The sequence below is a fragment of the Apus apus genome, chromosome 19 (assembly GCF_020740795.1).
Source record: "Apus apus isolate bApuApu2 chromosome 19, bApuApu2.pri.cur, whole genome shotgun sequence".
Classification (NCBI taxonomy): domain Eukaryota; kingdom Metazoa; phylum Chordata; class Aves; order Apodiformes; family Apodidae; genus Apus; species Apus apus.
Genome location: NC_067300.1, coordinates 3,787,426 through 3,813,816, shown reverse-complemented (window position 1 = coordinate 3,813,816; position 26,391 = coordinate 3,787,426). Strand labels below are relative to the sequence as shown.

The window sequence follows — 26,391 nt, the reverse complement described above, 5'->3', positions numbered from 1 at the left end:
ATGCCTGTAGATGGGGGTGATCCCCGTGAGAATGTGCCAGCTTCCCCCAGATCCATGAGCTGGGCAAGCTGCTGTTAGCACACCCAAGAGCTTCCTGAGTTTCAACCTGCTCCAAGCCCTCCTTGGCTCAGCCCATTCTAAAGGTCTCTGCTCCTCTCTGTGTCCCCTCCCAGCACAGATACCCCCAGCCTTCCCGAGAAGGAGGGGTTCCTGACTTCTCCTGGGGATGGAATCAATACCAAAGGCATCCATTAATATTCTAGGAATGGCAGAGAAGATTGACTGCCTCATTAGAAGGCATCGTGTGAAACTGACAATAATTAACAACTCAACGGTCTTATTTGCTGGCCTATCACAGAAGTATTCAATCAAAAATGTAATTTGCTCAACGCTCCCATTTACCATAAAGAGAATATTCCTTCAAAGTTTTAAATAGACTAATTAAGAGGGAAGAAATAAAGGAAAAAATTATTAACAGTATAGTTTTAATGGGAAATTACTGGAGTGTATTAATAATGCAATAACCATTTTTAACAGCTGTCTGTCAGTTTGTGGGCCAGGGTAATTAAATTAGTCACTAAAGGGTTAGTCAAATTAGATGTTGGAGAGCAAAACTGGGGCTAACGAAGGCATGTCAAGCTTAATGTTCTGGCAGATGAAGGAGGATGAGATCCTGCAGGGGGAAGAGCTGCTGACATTCATGGCAGGATCCCTCCAAGGTCCTCAGGGACGATGTGGGGTAAATCCTTGGTCACTCCAGGCTCCGACATCTTGTGTCTCCTCTCCTTGGTTTGGATGACCCTGTTGTGTTGGTTGGTGTGAAAAGAGACAAAGTGATACAAGAGCTATGTGTTGGCAAAGGCTGGGTCACCTCCAGGAAAATAAGGAAGAGTCTTTTCTGAGCATGAGCATGGCCCAGGGTGGCCTCTGTGACTTGTGCTTCAGCGTGGTGCTGCTCAGGTTTTTAATCTCTGTCTGAGATCCAGCAGGAAGCTGTGCAAGGGCTTTTTGGTAGTTGCTTTCAAGGCTTTTATAGTCTGTGGGTTTCAGGTTTGTGGTTTTGCCCCTTTTGAAGTGAATCACAGTTAATTTTGGATGTTGTCGAGCCTGAAAATGCATTTTTCTTGCCGCCAACCTGTTAAAAAATACATTTACAGCTCCATAAAGCAAAGCCAGCTGTCAAGGTAACATCCTGTTGGCTCCCATGTGTTTAGGGTGGAGAATAAGGATTTGGAGAGGCACTTGCTTGGGTGATCACAGTGAAGATTTTAAGCCCAGTGGAGAGGTTTATGGCTGGGAAAATAATTGTATTCAGCCTTGGGAGGTGCTGGTGAGAAGTATGGTGTCCAGGGAACTGGGGTGCTTGGATTCCTGGCCAGGAGATGCTGCTGTGATTCCCTTTCCTTCCCAGGTCCATAAATCAAGATGGGGATGTCAGTCTCTGGCTTTGAGTGAGAAAGGATTACACTCTTTCCAATGTGGATTTTTTGTGTGTTTTATTTTCTCCATTTTATACTGATAAAATAGGACCTTTTCTATAGTATGTTCATGTGGAAAAGCAAACTGACACAAAGTAGTAACAAAAACCTAGAGAAAAGCCCATCCAGAGGTACCAAACAGTAGCTGGTTGGTGTATTTGGAGGGTGTAGAGAAACCATGGCCTAAATCATGCAGAATAAGGACACACATTTTCATATATTGGCTAAATGTCTGGGCTGCTCTGGACAACTTTCTTGCTCTGATTTTGCAGAGAAGTGCTGTCAAGATTTGAAAGTGATAGAGGTGAGGGCAAAGCCTGTGCATTCCCATGAGATGTTTCAATTTTCATGAACCCCCAGGGTTTGTGTTGGTTTTTGTTTTTCATAATTCTTCCTCCCATCACCCCATTTAAAATCTGAGTTAACTACAGAGACAGCTCTATCTGCCTGAAGTGCTTGGGACTTTCTGCTCCTCTTTTTATATCACTCAACCAGATGTAAAGCTAGCAGTTGCTCTAACTGGGTGATTTGGTGAGAGAATGTGCCCCACATGGCACACCAGGAGCAAATAAATACCCAGTGGAAGCTGCTGTGGTTCAGCTGCTGACCCTTCAGATTGCTTCAGGAGGAGATTCCTGGAAGAAGGGGAATGGTAAAACCCAGCAAACCCACCAAAACACCTCAATATTCCAGCAACTGCCAAAAAGATATTTCCATCCATATTGTAGCAAGGTGAGTGGCCAGGCTGGGCACTCAGGTGAAGGCAGTCCCTCCTCTTTCTCACATGTTGGAGAATTACAAGCCATATAGAATGTTTTAGTGGCCGTATTCCTTCCAACTGTGCCTCCACCATCTGTTCCTCCCCAATTACAGATGCAAAAACCCAGCATGTTTCTCCATTCCAGCAGTAGAGAATGAAATATAAGCATTGTAAAAGGGTGTATATTCTCTCAACGACTTTGTTGACACCTGCAACGTTTTGCTGATGCTCCTGACCCGCTTTGCTTGGGATGCTCTGCCTGGTTCCTCTGCACTGCTCCCAGCAATGACCAGATCTATGGTGGCAAATGGAGCTGTTGATAAAAGGAAGGGGCTGGTGTGCTACATGATTTGTCCAAGCCGTGTGGGGCAGCTGAATTATTAACTCTGACCGTGTGTCTAAGTGCTACAAAACTTGACAAGAACCTCTTACCTCGGGCGCAGCGATAAACAAGATTGAGGCACGGTGGGAGGCAGGGAATTAAGACAGGACATCAAAGGCTGGATTCTGTTGAGTAAATCATGCCATTGCTTCAGTAAAAGAGGCCCTAAATGTTTTATTAGGGATTTTCAGCAACTACCAAAATTAAGATGGAAAGGATGAATTATTAAAAAATAGATTAACTAAACTGTTCTCTGAATTCAACGTGAAAGGTGCGTCAGGAGCGGCGTGGTCACGGTTTGTGCAGGCACCCACAGCTGGGCATGGAGAAGGGGGAGTGGTGGTGCCAGGGGGATGGAGAGCTGGGAGCTGCTCTGTCAGGGCATGGAGAGGCTGGGTGAAGGGTTGGGAAAGCAGAGTCCCAGGTGCTGGGTAGACATGGGAGGGCTTCTGCTTCCAGGGGTGCAGGCTGGGTACGCAAGGTGGAGCAGAGGAAGTAGCACTGACCCTCTGTTAAACAGTACAGGAAACGTAGCTACAAACAGGTACTTGCCCCAAGTAGTTGAGCCAGGAACTGAATGTTCTTTTGCTGTGTGCTAGTCTGGTGTTACCAAGTCAAAACCTTCTGTGGCAGGAGAGGGACTGTGTCTGTGTCCAGCTCAGGGCACAGGGTTGGCACTGGGGACACTGAACCTGCTCCACTGGGTTTGATGCTCACAGCTGGGTAAGGAGGGCTTGCAGGGGCCCACAGCCCCTCCCAGGAGGATAGGGACATAATTTGGGTAGGTGCCAACATCTGGGAACAGCTGGTGCTGTCCTTGCCAGAGCAGGGGATCTGTCCAGGCCTCTGCATAGCTCTGGCACATTGTTCTGTTCATCTTTCTGTGATTTCAGTGTCTTGTGCTACATTTCTTCCACTTGCCAAATTGAGACAATATTTTAATTACTCCCTAAAGTGTCTGTGTGATCCGAGTGTGGTCTTTATGTGCCTTTGCAGCACTCTTTGTCCTGACATTATGCATGCAGGGCTACAGCAGCCCCTGAAGGTAAAGCATAGGCAAGAATGGGGGATGAAGGCGTGTTGTTGTCTCTGGGTTTTGTTCCAGCCCCCAGGAGGGTGAAAGAATCATCTTCAGGTGCTAAACACAAAATGTGCAGAAGTTCTATTTGTTCTCTCTCTCTCCTTCCCCAACATGTTTCAAGCACTTACGTGCAAGTCTGCGCTCAAGCTCCTGCAAACACCAGCTGTAGTAGAGCTGCTGGGAGCAATTCACAGTGTCTAAAATAGCCCTGCTTTAAGGTACACTCTGATGGAACGAGTGGAGGCTTCATTCATAATAATAATAAAACACTATTTTGCAGTTCTGTGCTGCTTTTCATCTTCACAATTCAAAGGAACATTAATTAACTGTGTGGCACAGTGGGAGGTGGGTAGCTGCAGTTGTCCCCGTTTTACAGACAAGGAGTCTGGAGTGTTGGCACATCCTGTGAGTTGCCTGTGGTCGTGTGGTAATTCACCATCTCAGACTGCAGCCAATTCTGAAAAGCCAGCTCCTGCACGGGGCTTCATTCCTGGGAACACGCTCCACTCCTCTCCTGTGGTGGAGCAGCCCCTAAGGAGTTTTGAGGTCATCTCCATTTCTTTAAACCGAGTTTAGGTTTGGATAGATGGAAGTGGATATTGCTGGAGTCAAATCTGAGACTTCTGCTGTGAATTAGGCCAAATGCTAAAAGCAAGTGCATTGCCCTCAGGCCAGCAGCATCTCAGCTGTGCAATGCTCCTCCCACCAAGGGGAGAACTTGGAAGCACAAGTTCAGCTCAGTCTTTGTTATGATCCCTCCCTTGCCTCCTGCCTCCTCCAAGAACCTGCACCATGCTCACAGCTCTCCTTTCTTCTGGGAGGCACCAGCTGCCACAGGCACTGTTGGATGCTCATGGCACCCATCAGATCTTCACCCATTGCTCCCTGCCCTGACAGACGTGGTTGGTGGGGTTCATGGTGGCACCATGGAGGGACACATCTCTGCATCTTTGTCTCTAGTGCTTTTCAGAGGCAACAAAATGTATTCTGGGCATCCTCCTCAGCACCTCAGAGCAGACCTTGGACGAGCATAGAAGCCTTTCCATTTAGTCTTCTTAATTAAGATAGACATGAAAATAAAGGTGGTGAATAAAATGTGATGGACAGGAGACAGAGGGTGGTCCTACAGACTGCAAATGCTCATCTTGTATTTCTCCCCCCCCCCTTTTCTTCTGCCATCAATCTCCTGCTGCTAAATACATAGCTGAAGAGCAGATTCCCAGGCTAACTTCCCCCTGATGGGATTTGACAGCTCTAATCAGGCACTGGAGCATCCTGAGTGATGACCATATCCCCCACTCCTGTGAATTGCAATTCAAACTAAATATTCTTCGCTGGCACTTGAAATTAACCTACTGGCTGAGATCTGCCTGGCCCAAGGGGAGGGATGTTCTCATCCCATGTGCCTCTGCCTGCAGCTCCCATCATTGTCCATGGACTTGGGCCCCTGCTGCATCCCTTGCAACCTCTGCCATAGCTCAGCTCGTCTAGAGGCCTTTGATGTGGGACACTTAGTGCCAATAACTGAGCTCAGGGAAGAATGTGCTGGGAGGTGTAGTGTCTTTTGCCTTTCATAAATGTGTATGTTCTTTGTGTTCTGCTTAATCATATGATAATGCAAAGGATTACAGAGAAAGAGAGGATTTCTGTTCTGGGATGCTGGGTATTGGAGTGAAGCTTTGGAATCGGTGTGGGTGTGTGTGGTGCTGCCATTGCTTGAATTCATGGTCTGTTCTTTAGAGGTGCTTCAGGTTGTGGGTTATTGTTGAGAGAGGGTAGGCTTATGAATACAAAAATACCACAACAAAACAAGGAGGTAGTTCTTCCAAAATGATCCTTCCTTTGGAAACCTGAGTCTGGGACTAGGGAGCAACCCTGGGAGTCAACTCAGCCCTCTACATTTCCACCCACACCCCTTGCTCAGATCTAAATGAGGGCAGCTACAACGACAAGGGGTTCAAATGGCAGCACAGAAAGTACAGTGAATCCTATTGTGGGCATTGGAATTTTGGCATCTCACACTTTTGTGCCTCATGGTAGATCTGTGGTTTATAAGTGCAAAGTGCAAGGAGCTTTTTCTGTAGTTGAAGCTTTCTGTCTCTCTCCCAAATGGTGTGTTAGCTCTCTAATGCTATAGGTGAGCTCAAGACTTTCCTTTTCCCCAGGAAGGCCACTAACAGTCTCCTTCTCTCCCTGGCATTTACTGCAAGTAGTTTTGAGGGCTGTAGGCTGGAACTGATGGGACTGTGCTTAGGAGCCACTTAGATCATCCCTAGATCTCTCTCCAAGCTGAGGCTGCCTTTTCTAATCTCAGAGATCTTGTCTGTAGAGCTCAGGGCACTGAGGAGCTCTTGCTGCAATCCCTGACTGCCTTAGAGCAGGGGTATCATCCTCAGAATGAGCCCTTCTTCCCTGGTGAGTTTAGGGGAGCCCAAAGTGACCAGCCCTATGCTTATCTTGGGTTACCTTGGGATGGGGGAGCTGAATTCCATCCTCTGCATCTCTGAGACCTCAGGAAGGGTTGGTCTGGCCACTTCTGGACCAGCAGCTGTCAAGTCTTAGCCCTGTGGTGTCTCTAGCCTAAGCTAGAGCCAGACATGTGTCTTGCTTCAGCCTTTCTGCTTTTAACCCTCTCTCTTCCTCAGGTAAATGATGATGTTCCCTGTTCCACATTCAACTGTCCACTCACTTTATCTTGTTTATTGACCCAAGCAGAAAGTCAATGCTTTCTTCATCTGCCATTTGCTTCGATGGCAGCCGGTTCAGTTCAGCAGGAACAAAAATGGATGCAACAGAGTTCAGTGGCAGATTTTTCTTCCCCCTCCCTTTTGTTTTTTCTTTTATCCTTTTTTTCTGAACACACCTGGCCCTGGACAAAGCCCAGCAGCCTTCACTATACCATATGGCTGCAGGCAAGGCTAAAAGGGTACAGCAATTACCCTGGGAGCCGGGAGGAAGCCTGGGGGTCAGCTCATTACAGGCAGGCATTGCTGCAGCTGGGGCTGCCTGCTCCCTTCCAGTGGGTGCTGTTTGTTTGTGAAACATTGTCCTCTGGGCTTTTCATGTGCGTTTGAAGCTCTGTGTCTTCCTGAAAAGTCTGAAGGTGATGCTTTGCAGCTGTAGCCTGGATCACAGTTTTCAAGGCACCACACCAGGGGTTCCCCGGGGGCTGTAGTTTGTAACAGAGGTGTGGGAGGGGATGGGAAAGGCCTGCTTGCCCCTGCACTGGCATGTTTGTAAGACTGTGAATCAGGAAAGGTTCATAGAAGTGCACGGAAGAGAGCTGCCCCATGTACAAGTTTAAATACAGCTTTTGCCCCAATGAGTTTGCAAGTTGGGGACAGTTTGTGGCAGCTTTGAGGCAGTGAGTCCAGGCAGTGCTCACTGTTGTGGTGGCAGGAAGGGTAAGGGACATGTGGCATCTTTGCAGGGGAGATGCAAGACAAACCCTTCTGACAGTTTGAGTGCAGTTTTAGGACATAGCCAAGGTGATGTAATGGGATCTGGCCACTACACAGGGTAGTCTTGGTCCTCCCTCAGCCACTGATCTTCGTTGCTTCCCCTGTGCAAGTGGTGGCATCTCTCAGATCCTGCACTGAGCTTGTTCAGAGAGTTAAACAGGCAGAAAACTCCTTTCTTTCTCTGTGGTAGGGTATTATCTTCTCTGAAGTGCCCATATATCCAGGCAGGGGTGAGGTGGATCCCTACCAAAGGCAGCAGCAGATTGGGGTGCTACTCACCTCTGGAGACCAGCCCCATGGAGGTGGTGTCCTCAGAAGGGCTCAGTGGATCAGCACCAAAGAGTGTGCTGCCCTTGTGACAAGCCCACCTGTACCCCAACGAGTTGCTCATGGATGCTGGGCACCTTGGAGAGCACAGTCTGCACTGAGTGCCTAGATAAAAGCTGAGTCTTTTTGAAAAATCTGCCCATATGGATGGCAAATCCCTATGCAAATCTCTCCCCAGGTATAAAATTAATTGGATTCCAACTTCAAAGACGACTTCAGGAAACAAGCTGTAAATAATCTAGTTGTGCCTCAGTTCCTCTGTCTGCAGACATTCACCTGGCTCTCTCAAAGCCAGCAAGCATTGCTGATAGAAGGTGCTATATATAGCAGCAAAGCCATGTATAAATGCATCTCTAGTAACTGACCCACGTGAGTGGTGTTTGCTAAAACACAGATCCAGGGTTTGATTCTCCAAAAAAGCTTTAGTTTTGCTCCTCATGGGCTGTTACCCTGTTTCTGGAGCTATGTGTACCCCCCTGCCATGTGATGCTTGCTCACCTGGTGCTGTGGCTGGGAAGCAAAGTTCCTAGATCTGCGGGGAGCAGGTGGGTGCACAAGGTCTGGTGATCAGAGGGATGTGGAGGGGCTGGTGAAGTTGTGTGGCTTTTGGGAGGGTTCAGCTGGATGGAGCTTTATTGCAGAGCCTGGAGCTGCAGGGGCATGCTGAGCTGCTGCAGTGTTACGGGGCTCACCTCTCCACAGGCTGTCTCACCTGTGATAAGTGTCTCACCAGGACAGGGATCTCCAGTCCCAGCACTTATCCCTGCCTGTGTAGAGATGGCTAGTCCCTGGCACCAGGTTTCCCAGGTGGATCTGCTCCCATGGGATCGATAGGAGCATCTGTGAAAAATCAGGGCATGGATGTCTGATCCTGCAGCTCTGCTTGTTTCCTCTTTATCTAATCTAATTTTATCGGCATCTCTAAAGTGCTCATCACATCACATCTAAGCACGTCCTAAGTTTCTTGAGGAAAAAAAATCCCAGTGGCTATCCCCAGCCCCCTGGGGCACTGTTGAACATCTCAGCCTCTGTGGAGATGGGGGGAAAAGTTGTGGCACTGAGGGGGCTGTGCCACCCCCAGGGCCAGGGCACAGGAGCAGGGGATGGAGCCAGTGCATTGACTGGGGTCCTTCCAGTTCATTTCTGGCCCCTCTGTGTTCCCACCAACAATAAAATTACCAATTTCTAGGCAGGAAATGCAGGGTGGAGAGATGGAAACTGCTGCAGCCAAGTTCTCTTTTGGGCTAGAATATATGTCTGGTTTAAATGGGAAAACCCTTTAGCTCATCCCAGGCTCATCCCTTCGGGGTGACGAACAAGCAGTGACCTGAAATCTTCATTTGCTGGTGGCTGATTATTTTGAAGGATACAGATAAGGAGAGGGTGGCTGGATGCTCAGTTCCTTTCCAGTGTCTGATCAGGTCCATGTCAGGAGCAGATCCAGGTGAGGTAGCCAGGAGATGCCCAAAGTTCAACATGGCAGTGAGATTAATGAAATTTTTCACCATGCCACAGAGAGTCTGTGTGAATCTGTGTTTTATTTGAACGAGCCCAGGCAGGGCTGCAATAGCTGCCTGGTACTGGGGTGGTCTGACTCATCTCGTGATTTTTTCAGCCTTTAATAATTTAGGATGAGAGATCCCAGGCCTTCTTTCTAGGCTTTTGCTCAATTGCTTGTTTTTCTAAGATTTCTTATTCTCCCTCAGGCAAAACTGTTGCTGAGGATTGAGGCAGATGTTTTGTGGAGGGTCTCTCTTTAACAGGCAAAGAACTGCCTTAATTTGGCCAGCTTAAAAGCACTTTTGAAAAAACTTGAATCACTGCACATGGCGTGAAGTGGTGTTTGATTTTAGCAGCAAGAACAGCCAGCAATCCTCCAGCCAGGCATCCCTACTGTGCAACATTGGCCTGAGGAAGGGCAGCAGCAGCAGCTGGCCAAAAAAACCAAGTTTGGGTCTAGCAGGGAAGGGGAACGGAGTGGGTGGAGGAGACAAATGGGTTATAGTGGGACAAGAGGGGAAGAGGATGGTGAGTGGGCAGGTAGGAGCCTGCCAGAGTGGTTTGGCCTCAGGGAGGGCTCTGTCTGCCAAAGACTGAACCACGCTGTGTCCTGCAACTGCTCCTGAAAAATGATGTCCTCTTTTTCCATACTGAATTTCTTCCTCTTCCTCCCTGCCCAGAATAAAACCTCTCTTAGGCTCTTCTTTAACAAACATTATCAGGTCTGCAAAACCCCAAAGCCGGGAAGTGCCAGGGTCAGTTTGCTGTGCAGCCTTCAGGCAGCCCCTCTGTGCATATGCATTATGAAACTGTCTTTAATGACATGACCATATCCTGGTTTTTCACCTTTATCTCACTCAGCACAGCCAATGAACCTGCTCTGGGAATGATCTGCATTAATGTGGAGCTGTAAAAACTTCAACCAAAGTCGATGAGAGCTGTGCTTTGAGCAGGGGAAGTGTCATTTAATGCTAAGCACCCTGAAAAATCAAGTCTAAATGTCTCAAATTTGGTATATGTAATGTAGCAAATTTTTTTTTACATTACTCTTCTTGGACCTTAGCTCCCCATCTGTAAAACAGGGCTGGTAACAGGGAGATTGGGAACTTAATCACTTTATTGGTTGTGGGTTTCTGCTGCTTTCTGGTGTTGAGCAAAGAAGCAGCTCACAAGGAGCTGAGTAACTGCGTGCAGAACAGTGTCTGAATAAAGTGCAACAAAGTAGAAGCTGTGTGTCCTCTAGCAAAGAATGAACAAGATCCTGAGAAGCTGCAGATGAAGTTGTAGGATGCTGGGAAGCCTGTGGATGTTCATAGGTACCTGGGGATGGGTTTTCAAATGCCTAAATGATGAGCTCTGGACTGTTTCAGGCCCCTTGAGACACCTGGCTACAGCTCAGCTCCATGACCTTTGGCATTTGGGAAGAGGTAGATCCTTCAGATAACCCTCCTGTATGTGGTCTTGCAATCAACACCTTCATCAAAGTGCAGAACTCCCAGAGACTCAATTAAGGTTGCCTTGGCAGCCTTAGTTCTCACATTTTCTTAAGTTTTGAGTGTGTGACACTGCAACCTTTATAATTTCCTTTGTCACACTTTTTTCCACAAGCACAGACCTGTGCACGCCCACCTTGCATGGCAGTGGTTCTCTTTCATGGAATGGCTGATGGACCATGATGTCTCATCAGCTTTGCAGTGGTCATTGTATCTGCAGCCCTGCTAATGCGGGCTTTCCTTGAAGATTTGATCTGGGTCTGTGTTGCAGAGCAGATGCTCTGCAGTATCCCTTGGCCAGCAGACATCCCACCATCCAGACAGATGTAGCCTAGACATGACATCTCCCATGGAAGGCTTTGCTCTCTGTTAATTCAGGGAGGAAATAGAAGGATGGTGGGTCCCTTACTGACTTGTACCCAAGCAGCTGGTTGCAGGAGCAAGGAAGGAATGATAGCAGAGCCCTTGTTGCTTCCTGACTGAGCTCCTGCAGAATCAAGACCCCGTGGAGGATCTGACAGCAGGCTGGCCTCTCTTGTCCTCCTAGGTCCCTGCTCTTGGTCACAACATGTGGTTCTGGGGTCAGAACTGGAAGTTTAATGAACATCAAACTTGCTTTCTCTTCCTAACCACCACCCTTCTTTTCTCCTATAGTGTAATGTGTTTTGTTCCATCCTTCTGGATAAGCCCACAGGACTCCTGGCTGGCCACCTGCATGGTCAGTAGTTAATTGGGAGGAAATTAGGAAAAAAACATGTACTGAAAGGGTTTTCAGGCACTGGAACAGGCTGCCCAGGGCAGTGGTGGAATCACCATCCCTGGAGATACTTAAAAGCTGTGTAGGTGTGTTTCTTAGGGACATGCTTTGGCAGTGTTAAGTTAATGGCTGGACTTGATGATCTCTCAAAGTTCTTTTCGAACCAAAACAGTTCTATGGTAGTGATGTTAGAAGTATTTTTGGGTGCCTCCTTTTTGGCAGCCTGCAGGAGGTCCTTCCAGCAGCCTCAGTGAGGTCTGCTTGGCTCAGAGCAGCACAGCCATGGTGAGTCAGAAGCCCTCCCTGTGGTCTCTCATGTCTCCTTCTGCACAGATTTTTTTCCTTCCTTGTTATCACGTGTTACCTCTGAGTATCAAAAACACCCTCCAGTTGATTTTTTTTTATTTCTACATTGAAATGAGAAGCATATTTACAAGTTCACTATTCTGCAATGAATGCTTTGAGAGGCTTGGGGTGGAGGGAGTTGCTGGGCAAGCTGAGCCAGTAAAAATATTAATTAACATAGAGAAAGAATTTGGTAATTTTCATTTATGTATGTTTTAATTATGCATTGCTGGCTTTACTGATAACCCCCACTCCAATAGTATGATCCATTTTACCAGATAAACATATTACTGTGGGAGTTAATTAATGTTCAATTAGTATCAGTTACTATGTACTGCTACTACTGACTCTATGTTGAACAAGCAGATTCCACTACTATTAAGTATTGAAGTTATTAATATTTGGAGGTGCCTAGAACCCTTCAGCAAAAGGTGTTTATTGGTGTGAGAGGCCAGGTTGCTCCTCACTGAGCCTGGAGCTTTCTATTCCTGGTGGTCTAAATGTTGTATTTATTATTATAATTATAACAATACATTATCACAATCATATATTATTGTAAATTATAATTACAATGTACAGTGTATCTGTAAATTATTATTATTATTATTATTAATGTTTAATGTCTTAAGATGATGAAACTGTGCTTTTCTCATACTTCTGGTTTGCTACCATCTTTTTAACCTTTAAAATTTGTATCATGAAGTTTCTCTTCACAGCTGAAGTTTGGAGAAGCAGTGTAGGGAAAGTGATGTGTCAGACTCATCTCAGTTGACTTTGCTTGCTTCATAGGTGAACAATTTAATAATGGAAGTTAACAAAACTGAATTAGGTGTGTCTGGCTCTGGCTGGGGATGTAGTCAGCAGAGAGAAAGGGAATCCTTTGAAGCTGAAACCACCAGCTGGGATGTTAGGAGTGATTGTGGGAATAGCAGCAGGGAACCAGGGCTCTGCATTTGCATGGAAGGAATAAAGTATTTTGTCAGTAGTTTTGTCACTTTCAAATTGGGGAGAATCACATCCCCACCTTGAAGAGTGAACTCCTGATGAGGGTAATGAGGGGGCAGATGGAAAACATGGGAGCAGGGACATTTGGCCTGTGCAGGGGCTGAGCCCCTGGGACTTGCCAGGATGTGGCAGTTGGGGTTCCAAAAAGGTATAAAACAGAAGGATAAAGCCTGGAGCCTTGAAAATGTCTGGGAAAGATGTATCTTAAATAAATGCACAATGGAGTGGTGGGGGTATAGACAATGCTGATCACTTTTCCCACGCTGCACTAGTGCAGGACATGATGGTCAGCACTGTTGTTTCTCCTCCCAGCTGCCATTTCCAGGTGCTTAGTGTGGGGTTTCTGTCCCACCAAGGGCACTTGCTGTGCTCTAAAGCCCTGTATTGAATCATCCCAGCCCACCCTGCATTTTGCTGTCAAGGTGCCTGGCACACAGGAACATCCTGCCAGTGTGGCCACCACGTGGGAAATGGAACCCACTGAATTTGGGACTAATGAAAAGCCCTGGGGAAGTGGGCACTGACGTGTGGGATTTCCAGCACTCACTGACCCTGCTTTATCATCCCTATTAAGGCTCATGTGCCTTTTCCTAAACTTCCAGGAGCCAAGGCTGCCTGGGAGACTGAGCCAGCACCACCTGTCTTTGCCTTTGGCTCACACAGGGTTGAAGTGGCCACCACGATGCTTCCTGAAATGAAAAAAATGCTCAGAATTCAAACTCTTGTCTGTGGCTTCCTGGTCCTTTGTGCAACAGAGCCAGGCTGCCTTGGAGTGGGCTGCAGTGGGTGGGGGGTCCTGGTGAGCCCTGGCATCCCCTGGGATGTGCACTGTGTGACATGGGCTGTCTGAGCTCGCTTTGATTCTGGTGTGTTTGGTTTTGCTTTGCTGTAATTAAATTACTGGCCCTTCTGGCTGCCAAGGTGAGCTTCAAAAACACTCTGGCAGTGATGGTTTTATTGAAGCTCTAGCAAGTTATTGAGGTGTGGTAAGGAATTTTTTACACTTTCAACCTCAAGATTTTTGGGAGAGCATTTTGGCAAGTGTTTATTATAGTATTGCCACAAGAAGTGAAACTACCTGGAAAATTTGTACTGAGGAGCTCATCAGCTGTGGTATGTCAGCCAAGCTCTGTTGAAGTGCCTCCTCCAGGGTCTCTCAAGGTAAGGAAGATTCTTCCTGCTTTAGGACCTGGGTGATGGGTTGTTTTTTTAAAAACCTCCCAGCACTTTTGAAGTGGCTGAAAAGTGTCTGTGGGTATGCTAGACAGAAACCCAGTTTTTCTGTATAAAATAATAAATCCACTCTGCTCACACACATCTTCAGCTACCTTGCTAAGAAACTTCATTGAAGATGTGACCTTAAGTTCATTGAAATTTTAGACCATGGAATCCCTGTGTTAGAAGCTGCCACCAGCTCTTTGGTTCCTCCAGCACCCGTGGGGGTGTTTCTCCAGAGCATCCCAGGTTGGTCGGTACACAGATGGATTTGCTCAGGAGATAGCTCGTGGTTTGGTGGTGTGGGAGATGGTTCCTGCACTCACTACAGATGTGGTGAATGGTGTAGTGGGTGCAGGAAAACGTTGCAGAGAGAATGGTCCCTTGTTGCAGGCAGAATATAAAAATAATAAGGGTTGAAAACTGAAAAAAAACCCATACTCATAACTCAGAAATCATTTATCTGAGGTGACCAGAAATTTATCACAATTTGGGGGTTTAATTGCATGACCCTCTGTCCAGAACAGCTAAGTTGTAGTGTGATCAAACCTGGTTGGAGTTATACTGTGCAGGAGATGCTAAAAGTACTAAATATCATTTGGAAAGCTTCTCTTGTTGGACACCCAGTGGTGGAGAGCACCATTAACCCTGATCTCTGGTTGCTTTGGCTCCCTGTCTTAAGTGAGGAGAAAAACAAACCCAGTGTACAGAAGCTGTGAGAATTCACTTTTGTGAGAAGTTGAGGGTCCTGGCTGTTGAGTCCAGGAAGGGAAACCCTCAGGGGAAGGGATGACTGCCTCTGCAGAGCAGGAACAGCACATGCTGAGGGTAGGCGGTGGTACCTTGGGGTCCTGGGGGCTCTGCATGTAGCCACGGTCCCTGTGCTGCTCAAATCCCCACAATTAATTTCTGAATACTGGGCTTTGCAGGTGTGATTTGGGTTTTTATTGGTTAAAAATGATGCTTATATTAAATACTGTATTTATAAGTTTTGCAGTGCACCCTCTGCTGGGGAACTGTTTTGGTCAGACAGGCAGACCCCTTGTGCCTGCTTCTGTGACGAATTTTGCTGGGCATTATGTGAACACCCTGAGCTCCTCCCACCCATAACATGGCCAAGCACTGCAGGGCAGAAAGGCCTGAGTTAACTTTACTTCTGCTAGTGTCTGTAATTCCCCCTCCAATTTGGTATTTCAAGCTCAGAGCTGAGAACACCTACCCTTTCATGGCCCACTGTCTTCCCACCAGTGGCTGGTGAAGGAGTTTCCAGCCCACCTGGCTGCAGACAAGCAGAGGCAGAACCATTTGCACAGCAGAAAGGCTCATGCAGGTCCCACTTCCACCAGTCCCATTCATATCTTTAATTAGTGAACTCTGAAACTGGAGGAGGAGTTTGGCAACCTCACTAATGAATTCAGCGTTGGCCGGAGGAGCAGAGGGAAGGTGGGGGTTTAGTGGGAGAAGAAGAGGTGTGAAGGACTGGAGGAAGGCAGAAGTGGAATAGGTGAGAGCACAAGTGATGTTCAGACAGAACATTTGCTGGGGAGGACATAACCTACCCACCATGGATGGGGACTTCAGATGTTGCAAGTCTGGGACTCTTCAGAGGCATTTTCCCCCAGGGCAGGCATCCATCTCCTGTGGAAACTGCCCTAGAGGGATGGGTGCTGGGCTTGAGCTTTTGGGACTGAATGGGGCTGTAAAAAGGCAAAAGACTTCCAGGTTTAACCTCTGCCTGGACAAAATGGAAGAAGGGAGAAAAGTCTGCAGAGGAAAACAGCTCTCTGGTGGGTTCTTAGCTGCAAGGGGACCAGCCCTTTCTTGAGCCTTACAACACAGCAGATGTTTTGTGGCCAGAGCTGGTCACATTGCTCAGACAAGCAGCTGTTGGGCTGAAAAATGCAGAATTTTGGGTGTAAATTGCTCTGCCCTGGTTTGCAAGTGCATCAGCTCTTAAGTTCCCTGTTTAGGGGTCTTGCCAATGGAAGCATGAGGTGCTTGACATGAAGCGTCCTGGCCAGGCTGTGCCCAGTGGGTTTGGGTCTCTGCTCTGTACCAGTCCCACCTTTGGGATGAAGCTGCAGGTTATGCAGCATCATGCCTTTTGCTGCTAGTGGACCCTGTCTCTAGAAAACTCACGGACTCCAAATCTCCCCCCAGTCCTTCTCCAAACACAGCTCAGGGAGCAGATAGAGCAGCACCAGTTTAGTTTCCAGCTCAAATCCTTTTTTTTTTCTCTTTTTCTTTTTTTCCTCAGCAGTGGTTAACTTTTTAGACACAGGAGTCTTTAACCATTAGCAGGCAATAAAAAGGGGAAACTGAATTGGATAACATCCACTAATCCCCTTCCTGGATGAGCTGGAAAGGAGAGCCACTGCAAAGCTCAGGAGCTTATTTAGAGATGAGTGCTTTGGAGGCTTTGAGAATTGCACCGTGTTGGTATTTCATGAATAAATAACCCCCAGCAATATTTTTCACTGAATCTGCTTCATTAATGAGGGCCTGGAACAAAGGAGGAGAATGGAGAAAGGTATTTTTGAGGGAATCAAGGTGAGGGCAGGTGATGGAGGTGGCATGGGGCTGGATGAGGATGGGTGCTGTGGTTTGCACTGCTGGAGTTGTGCCTGGTCTGGTGGTGAACCCTGCTGTTGTGCATCACACTGTTTATGGCAATAGAAATTGTTAGAAAAGGGGCTTTTGCTGAGGCTGTGGGTCCTGGCAGAGAGGGGAAGGCATTTCATTTCTGAATGGATCCTTTGGGTGTTTACATGTGTCTTTGGGAGGCCTGGAGATTTAGAGGAAGAGTGTGTATGTTCATAGACACATGTGTGCTTGTGGAGAGAATCTAGCACCATAAATCAGGTTGCTTGCTGAAAAATGCCCTTTTTGATGGGACCTAGAACCTGCTTCAGGGCAGTGAGGAATTACTCCATCCTCCCATCATGCCAGGTGCTGAGCCCTGCCTAGTCCTTGTGGCTTTGGCACCTGGGTCCAGCCAGAACCACCGGCAGCTCCCCCTGGCTCTCTGGTGTGCTCTGGGCATGACGTGAGCTGCAGAGCCCATCATCTCCATCCTGCCTTGTCAGAACAGATCCAAGGGTCACTCGGTGAAATTCAATGCGGGTAGACGGAGCAAGAGAGAGAAGAGCTGTTCTTTTGCAGGCAGCTTGTTCCTAGAGGGAAAATGATTCATCCATCAGGGCTGGTCTAATCTGGTGTGTCCAGGCAGTGGGGAGGGACAGCTGTCCCCAGCGGGCACTGTGCAGGGGTGGCCGGACACTCCCATCACTCCTCAAGTGTCCCCTGCCCTGTGGGCACAGCCTGCTCTGCTGGACTGGTGTGGGGATTTGAGGGTTGCCGTCCCATCTAGCAGTCAGGGAGGGATAGGCAGGGGTCACCCATGGAGCTGCGTGAGTGGAAAATCATCTGCTTCGTGCCACGTGTTGCCTGTCTCATTGTCGCTGCTGGAGGCGGGTCATGAATTATTGCTCTTCCCCCCCTAAAATTCAAAGTTGCTGCTGAGGCTGGCAGTGCCAAGGGTTGGGCAGTGCCTGCCTGTGTTGAGCCTGGCTCTGCCAGCCCCTCCAGAGGAAGGTGAAAACAAACTTTGCTTCCAGTTCACCCTGAGCATCACATCAGCCCTCTTGTCTGCTGACACCCCCCTGGTCAGGGCACCTGTTGAAGTGCTGCTTCTCTGTTGCAATGGCAGGAGGTGCAGGAGCAGCCCGGCTGAGCTGCCTCCCTCTGTGTGCCAGCCACATTGTCACCCTGCTCCTCTCACAGGTGACATTTGAACACATCCCTCCACCTCTGCTTCCCCACCTTCCAGCAAGGTTAATACTTTAATATGTTTAATGGCTCATTCCAGCCTGGCAGCCCCTGCCTGTGTTTAGTCGAGGGTCATGCATTATGCCAGGCATGATTTTGGAGAGTGTGGTTCCTGCTCCTGTTCTTCACCCTCCTGAGGGTGGAAAGTCGGTTTGTGCTTCCAGATTTTAATTAAAAGTGTGACGAGCTGCCACTGCAGCCCCAGCCTGGGAGCCATGTGGGATGAACCACCTTCTTCTGGCAGCACTCTGACTCTATGGAGTTACCCCTGCTTAGGATCCAACCCCAGGGTCTCCTCTGAAGCACCCAGGGCATCTGTAGCTCCTCACCTTCTCCCTTCAAGGACAGGGGAGCTGGAGAAGGGTCTGGTGGTTTGGTGGCCAAATGGAAATGCCAGGAGGGAGGACAGGGTCACAGTTCTCCTTGCAGTCTACCTACGATGAGAAACCCCTTGGGAGGACCACATGGGGCTGAGTTGTCTGGGTGGGCGATGGAGGAGTTGTTATGAGTGATTGTGGGTTTTTTGATTTAAATAATTTTCTCTACGTTAATAAACAGCATTTTTGGTTAGTAAATAATATGCTCTTCCCCTTCCCTCATCTCTCCAGCAGAAATATGTGCCCTGATCTAATATAATCTGCCTTTCTCACTCCCTCACTTCGGAGAAGCTGCAAATTCTGGTGGGAACAGAGTGCTAATAGAAAAGAGCCTGTAAAGATATTTGAAACATGACCAAGAAAGGACAGAGGGAGATTCAGCTCCAAATATGCTGGAAAATCTAGGAGATAGGCCAAGAGGGGGTGGGGGAATATCAGAAGCATGTTTGCCAAGAGGGAAAAGTTAATTGGGAAGCATTAATTGGGGTATAAGTGGGCAGCACTGACATGGATCTGCTGCACAGGGCAATGGTGCAGCTGGAGGCACCATGGTGGGCACAGAGCTGCTCTGGTGCTGGGGTAACACGTCTCACAGTAGTGGAGAAGCTGCCCTCCACCTCCATCCCAGTGAGGTTGTGCCAGTTTACCAGTTCTTGCTGTTTTTTCTGGTGTTCTCCATGTTGAAAATCTCAGCTTCTGGAATCCTGTGATCGCCTGGGAATCTGGAATCTGCAACATCATTACCTCAGTCCTGTGTAGGGCTTTAGTTCTTTGGGTTTGGACTCTGGGTGGTTTCCAGCCCTCAGGTTTGCAAGTAAAATTTTGATTACACCCTAAATGCTCAGAGAAGGCAAATTTAAGGGAGAAAAAAAACAACCCACCCATGCAGTGACTGATTTATTTTTAAAATCTCATCATTTTTATGCCAATCTCAGTATATATATATATTTATGCCTGAGTCATGATTTTTTCAAGTGTTTGGTGTTGGCAGGACTGTGTGTGTGAGCATGCTGGGGTGGGGGGGTGTGCAGGGGCCCTCCTCTGACGGGTGATGCAGTGTGAATTTGAGGCAGCAGTGCTGTGGTCTTCAAGGGCTGCTGAATATTCCTTCATCCCTGTTTCTTTGCCAAGCACACAGCTTTGCAGTTAAAAAAAGCAAAAAAGGGGGAGACTAGCACTGGACATTGAGTCATGGTGTGGTTTTTTAGGTGGTGGTACAAGAACAAGGGAGATGCAAAAGGGGAATAAACTCCCCTGTGACTCCTGGCAATGCCTTAGAGGGTTTTTTTAAGGTCAGAACAGTCAGTGTTTATTTGCAGTTCTCTGTGTATAAAGATCTAATAAATAGCTGTGGAGGTCAAGTCCATCACCATCAGTGACTTGTTCTGTGACCTTGGGTAAAATGCTTTGTCTCTCTTCTGTCAGTAAGAGGGTGAGCAGATCTGCTGCCCAAGATTGGGTTCAGGTATCGGTTAATTTATAAAATGTGCTTTGAGGATGAAAAATCTCTTCGAGCTGCTTCAAGCTCTCAGCAAGCATCTGTGTTCCCTTTGCGGGAACCCAGCAGAAAGCAAAGTGCCTGAATATGTTGTCACAGACAAAATCTGCTGTGTGTGCAGCTCCAAGGAGCAGCTCTGGGAACTTCCCAAGGCTTTCCACGGCTGTTGAATTCCTACGCATTTCTGCTTCTTGCTTGCCTAGGACAGGACTGTGACAGCGTGGCAGTGCCGGGGGCTTTGCAGAGCCACCGCGGGCTGGAGCGGTGCAGCAGAGCTCTGCCTGGCCCCGTGGCCCCTGCTCCAGCTCCTCTGGAGCCCAGGGATGAGCCTCTGCATCCACTTCCCAGTAAACATGGCTTACCAGCTTTAGCATTGTCTCTGGGTGATGCTCAGAGAGACTTGGTCCAGCTGTGAAATGTTCATGAGTTTTTCTGTTGTGGATTTGCTGTTGTCTAGTATAGGGTTGGATTCATGCACAACTCCAAGCTACTAATAAAGCCTCTTAGTTACCTGTTTGCATGAAAATGATAGATAATATCTCTGAAACCCCATAACTGGTTGGTTTTATCAAGGGTGTCAGAGTTATGAAGCAAATTTATTATGTATAGCTTAATCACAAAGCCTTCATTTCCTTGGGAAGCCTCCTGTGACTCAGGTTCTCTAATCAAAATGCCGTGATTTCAGCAGAGCACCTTGCTTTCTGGATTGCCCTGCCCGTGCCATGAGCTGCCAGTTCCCTGCCTGCCCTAACGGTGCCTTTTCTCTCCAAGGGAAGAAGCAATGCTGTCCACCTACTTTGAAACCATCAATGACTTGCTGTCCTCCTTTGGGCCAGTCCGAGACTGCTCCCGCAACAACGGTGGCTGCACCCGCAACTTCAAGTGCGTTTCTGATCGCAAGGTGGACTCAACAGGCTGTGTGGTAGGTACCGTGGCTGCTGGTTCCACCAGCTGGTGTCTGCTTTATGGACAAGCCAGAGGGGGACATTGCCTGCTTCCACTCCAGGGGATGTGGTCAAGGGGATGTGTGTGCTGGTGGTGGGCTCCTCCCGACCCTGGCATCTTCACGGCAAATCACACATGCCTGAAGGACCTTAGGGAAGGAGTCTGGGGGCTCAGATGAGCCAAAGAGAAGTGCTGGAGGCTGATGGTCATTTTTCTGCTTGTCAAGAAAGCACAAGTTAAAAGCAGTCTTGCTTTTTCTCCTGCCTTGTTCTTCCCAGCGTGGGAGAAAGATGAAGCACCTCCCCATCCTCTGGCATCCTCAGAGTCTTAATTTGTTTCTGAACATACTCATGTCTTGCCAGACAATCTTCTGAGTCCCAGTAGCATTCCCCCTCCTCCTCCAGGAGACCTCTTAGACCCTAGACCATTAGTTTTGGGCCCAGGCTCGGAATCATTCCTAGCTATCAAAGCACGGAGGAGTTTCACTGTTCTTCCAGGTGGGATCAGCAGAGCTCAGCACCTCTCCCAGCTCTAACCTGTCTCCTGAACAGCAAAGTCACCCCTTCCCTGCATGTGGAGCTTGTGCGAGTCTGGTACAACATGCGGAGAGTTGGGGGCAGAGCTTTGGGAAAATGGGGAAAACCTAGACAACCTTTCTCAGCTGTGTGTTGTAGGAGCCATCTGCCTGCCAGGCAGCGGGTGGAGACCCCTGGGGGGGTTTGTTTGCCTGCCCTGCAAACCCACACCCACTGCTCTGAAGATTGCCAAGCCCCTCTGCTCCTTTGCTTCCCTGTTGCTGTGGGCAGAGCCCCGGTTGCACCATCCCTCCCATCTGGGCAGAGGTGGAATTAAGTGTCTCTTGGAGATGTTTAGACACAGCAGCAGGGAAAGGTCAGGCTGCAGTGGTGCTGTCCCAGGGGTGGTGGTTTCATTATCCCTTTCTCCCACTGCTTGTTAGTGCCATTTAGCACGACAGCCTGACGTGTCACCAGCAGCGCCCAGCATCATCCCCTGCTGACACTCCTCTCCCTTTCCACCTTCCTTTTCCCAGTGTCGCTTTCTTTTGTTCCCTTTTCCAAGGAACAGCTTGTTTTCAAGTCTTTCAGGAGGTTTTTCCCATTTTTTTTTAGAGAGGTGTTTGCTCTGAAGACCAACATGCCTCCCAGACACTGTCAGAAGCAATTGGGTTTCCAATTGTCCTGTGCTGCTGGGAAGAGATGCCCCTTTTTAATCGTCAGGATATATTAAGATAGAAATTGTCAATAAATTACAGGTCTAGCACTCACTGTGCTGGCACGGGGAGAGGTAGGAATTGAAATCTGTGTCACTAGGGGATGATAACCCCCTGCTTCTGTAATAGCTGACTGAAATTTTCTGCAGAGAAGGAACTGTGCACAGCAGGCAGTTGGGGAGAGAGGAGAAGCACTGGGGGCTGTTCTCCTGGAGGGCAACTCCTCCTTGAGAGCCATGGGTGAGCAGTGAAACACAGGGACCACAGGGCCCCCTGTCCCCCTGCATCACACCAGGTTGCCAGGGCTGTGCATCCCATAGGCACAGGAGATGGCCACAGAGATGCCCATCTCTCCTCTCTCTGCTCTTTTCTCCTTTTCCTCCCCATTGCAGGAGCATCGGGCTGCTCTGCTCCTCTGCACAGCCCCCAGTCATGGGGTGAAGTCCCCTAGATCCCTAGATCCCCAGTCCCAGCTGCAACCTGAAGACAGCAGAGCTGACCTCCTGGGGGAAGTGGGGATAGGGCTGCTGCATTCCCAGTCAGCTCCATGTCTCTCCCTGCTTCCCATTGGGGTGAAACCAAGGGCACACTGCTCCATCCCTCCCAGATCTCCCAACCCTGTACAGAGTTTTACCCTCATCACCTGCTTGTAGGTGGCCAGCAGCAACAGGGCTGGGAGCAGAGGTTTGCAGGACACTGTCCTGTGTTCCTCACCATGGTCTGGGGAATAGCCTAAGGGGTGGGCAGGCAGCACTGCCTCCAGCCTCATGCTCATGGCTCTGAGTGGGGCTGCACATGGTGAGAGCTGAATTTTGCATCTTGATACAGCCTCAGCATGTGACCTTGTGGCACCTTCTGCACTGGTCCCTGCGCTGGGCCATACATGCCCTCCTCATCCCACCCCTGCTCCTGGGGTCTCCTGGCTGTGAGCTGGGCTTCCCGTGCCAGCAGGGATGGGGTCACTTGCTTCACATTTGCAAGGATGTCAGTTAGTTTTAAAGCTGAACTGCCATGAACTCAGTTTGCCAATTTGGTAAGTGCTGTGGGCAATATCAGGCTGTAATTTAATTAAGCCATCCCCTTTTATAGAGTTCAGGGAGTATTTGCTTGCTAATTTTAGCACTAGGTTTGCTTCAGCTTTACTTGGGACACTGTTTCACAAATCCTGACATGTTGTTAATCTTTACCAGTCAACAGTTTATTAATTTGCTGAGGACTACAGAAGTATATAATCAGTGGTTCATCAATCAAGGCTAAATCCAACAAATGTTCCAGGCAGGTACTGAGCATAAAATATACATGGAGCCTTGTAAGCAATTAATACACAGCAGAGCTGGAGCCTTGCAGCTCAACCAGGGAACAGCACAAATCTCAAAGATTTCTTATTCTTTTTGTATATAATTATTATTTGTTACCAATTCCTTCATGACCTTAATACAGCTTCCAGTAATTCTGCTGGGACTGGGGATGTATTTACCTTCGAGTTCTTTAGCTGTGTGGGCTCTTCCATTACCTAATTGTTTGGCCTTAAAAGGCCTTGGTTCAAAAGTCAAGGACAGTTGCTTGCAGCTTGTGGAGGAGTCTTGAAGAAGAAGAGAGGACGTCTCTTTGCTTAGTTAAAATCCTGTATATGAGGTATCACCTTGAAGACCCCATGGCTCTGCAGTGGGATCTTCACCCAGAGGGGTAACAGCTCCCCAGCTTCCAGCCCACACTTCCCATGGAGCCCTTCATCCCCCTCATCTCATGGCTTTTCTGTTATTTTTAGGTGTACCCAGTAGATGGCATTGATGGGTAAAGTTTTCCCACAGTTCTTTACTTATCGGAGGCACTTTTTTGTTTGGGTGGTCCTAAGAAGTGTGAGCTGTGACCTTGCTAAGACTTTGGCATTGCTAACTGGAGCCTTGCCTTTGAGCCCTACCTTACAACACAGCAAAGCAATTCCCAACATCTAGAAAACCTGTTTCCATGCTGCTTTTCTTTGTTACATGCTAGGATTGGGTGGTGAAGCACTGGAACAGGTTGCCCAGAGGGGTGATGGAGACTCAGTCCCTGGAGATATCAGGAGGGGGTTTGGTAAGAGGTAGGAGAGCCCACCGGGCAGGTACTGCTGCTCTGCATAAACATGAGATCCTGCTGATCTTCACCATCTCCCTGCTTGCAGGCTGGGGTTCCTCTGGCACTGATTTATTTCTAATTTGAGTTTTTGCTCCAAGCATTTTGTTGACTGGGTCTCTTCCCAAGCAGGGGCTCAGCCTGTCAGGCAGGAGGGAGCTTGCCCAGCTCAGCAGAGTGCAGAAGGGTGAGCATCTCCCAGAGAGTCTCTTAATGAAGTTGTGGCCCATAGTGACACCAGAGCAGTGTTGATCCCAGCTTTTTTAGAGAAGGAAGGGAAATTTGGTGCAGTTTGTGTGGGCAAGTAAGCTTGGTTGGAGCTAATCTTCTCTTTTTCTCTCTTCCACCTCAAAAAGATGGGCTGTTCCTTAACTCTGCAGAACAAGCCAGAGAAAAGGCTGAATTTAAGAGTAACTCTTTTTGGGAGGAAATGGGGTGTTTCAGCCCAAACCAAAATGCTGTGCAGACATCTCCCACATATGTGAAAATTCCAGAATCATTTGGTTTGAAACACGTCCCATGAAGGAGGGGGAAATGTTTAATTCCAACATGATCATCTGGATCTTTATGTTACATATTGTGTTATCCCAGTGTACAGCCTGAAATAAAAACCAAATTAGGCAGCAGAAAACAAAACATTTCAACCTTGTCAAAATTAAACGCTCTCCTAATTTCCCGATGAGTTTTGCGATGTAATTGATGGAATCCCACAAAGCATTTTAAGCTTCATCAAATCTGCATGTTTCTGACAGACAATTGTTCACTGAAAAATAAAAACTCATCTGTCCCTGCCTTAGGAGGCACCTAGCTAATTATGCTAGAGATGCACAAGCAGGGGAAGGGCGATGGGGAGGAAACCATTCTTTTCTAATCCCTTTAAAGTTTAGTTGGCTCCTTGAAGCAGAAGATTATTCCTTTTGCATATTATGGTTGGAAGCAGCAGCTCCCTGAGCTCAACAGCAAACCCCCCTCCCAAGGAGCCTGCAGTTTCACATTGATCTCATTAAGGCAGGTAACTACCTGTGATGAAAATGGGATTTCAGGAAGAGGGGGAAGCAAAGGATGGCTTTGGATGACCCCAGAAGCCCCTGGGGTCGGTAGCTGGCCATGGCAGGGAGTGGAAAGTGGGAGGTCACCACCCACCTGCTTTTGCTTCAGGTGCTGCTAAAGGTTTTGCACCATGTTGGCAAGTGGTGGTTAAATTTAAAGCAAGTGGAATAGCTCAGGAGCACCGAGGTGAGCTGGACATCCCTGCCTGCTCTGGGAAGAAATATTTGGGGTGATAAAAGCCTTGTTTTTTCCAGCATTGGCTTTTTCAGCAGCATTCTTTGGAGGGCTTGGCTGGCACCACTCCTCATCCCTCTGCTCCCCAGCAGACTGGGATGCTTCACGTGTGGTGGTCACAGCTGGTTTGGGTTCATGGGATGGGTCCTAGGATATGAAGTGTAACGTAGTGGTTGGAATGTAACCTGGATGTCAAGTGGGGCAGGAGTTGAATTCCTGGTCTCCCAAAGGTTTTTGGAAGTGTCAGCCTCTGCTGTGGCTAGAAAAGGGAATGCCCCAATGGGCAGGAGGTTCCAGCACACCCCAAAATGGGCTGTTGGTGACTCCTGGAATGGAAGCAGCTGGAAAGTTTCTACTAGCTTAATTTCCTTGCTCTAGGAGCTCTGAACATTGATATCTGTGTACATAGCAACTCACCAGCTGCTTGAAACAAGTCCATCCCACTTTGAGATGTGAATATAGACATAGCGAGTTGACTGAGAGGGTCCACTCGAGAGTTGTGTGGTGGTTGGAGGTGGCGAGATGCTGCTTCAGTGCCTGGAGGTTTGGTCTCCTCCATGGAGCCCCCAGCCTGCTGTCACGGGAGCCTGCAGGGCAGATGGGTTTGGCTCTCTGAGGCTAAAATACTGATTTATGATCTTGAAAGGGAAAAGGAAGGAGAGGAAAAGAGGGGGAAGATAATTACTGTGTTGTGGGTTTTTTTTCAGAAAATAGTTGTGGTGTTTCCCTCAGGGAAGGGTGCTGCCCCATAGTCAGGGTGGTGCTGAAGACATTGCTGCACAAGGGGTGGTCCTGGAGGGAGACCACCTGGGGCAAATGGGCACTTTAGCTTTTTTGCCTGTTCTCCCAAAATATTAGTACAGGAGGGATAAATCTTACCTGTAGATACTGGGCTGTGTGCAGCCAGACTCTGGTCCTGCTATTGCTGAGGAGTGTTCCTCACCAAGGGCCTTCTGGGCTAAGAAAGCAAAGGCAGAATAAGCTGAAGTTGTCTGAATATATGTGGACACAGAGGAGTTTGCTGCATTTGTATCATTTCTGAGCTCCAAAAAGCAACTAAAATACATACCAGTGCAGAGCTGGAGCTCATTAAAATGTTGGCAGTTGCTTGTACCTCAGCAGTGCCTCAGATTAATGTTTTTGTCTCACACTGAAGAGGTTCCTCAGCAAGCAGTGAGGATGCCTCTGAGCAAAGGGGGTTTATTAGGGCCCTTGGACATGGCACATGATGCTTCAGCAGCACGGAGCCACCAGCCTTTTTTGCAGCCTCAGGTCAGTGGTGCTGGGGATGCTGCTTGGGGAAGCTGCC

General features: G+C 48.2%; 1 protein-coding gene across 2 annotated transcripts in view; it reads left to right on the top strand.

The window, feature by feature from the left end:
* The window catches only part of ASTN2 (astrotactin 2), a 332,514-nt gene that overhangs the window by 153,486 nt on the left and 152,637 nt on the right, over positions 1 to 26,391 (top strand). For both annotated transcript variants that reach the window (XM_051636914.1, XM_051636915.1), the window contains one exon: positions 20,279 to 20,429. In XM_051636914.1, the coding sequence (XP_051492874.1) occupies positions 20,279 to 20,429 (151 nt within the window). The remainder of the gene's footprint in view (positions 1 to 20,278; positions 20,430 to 26,391) is intronic.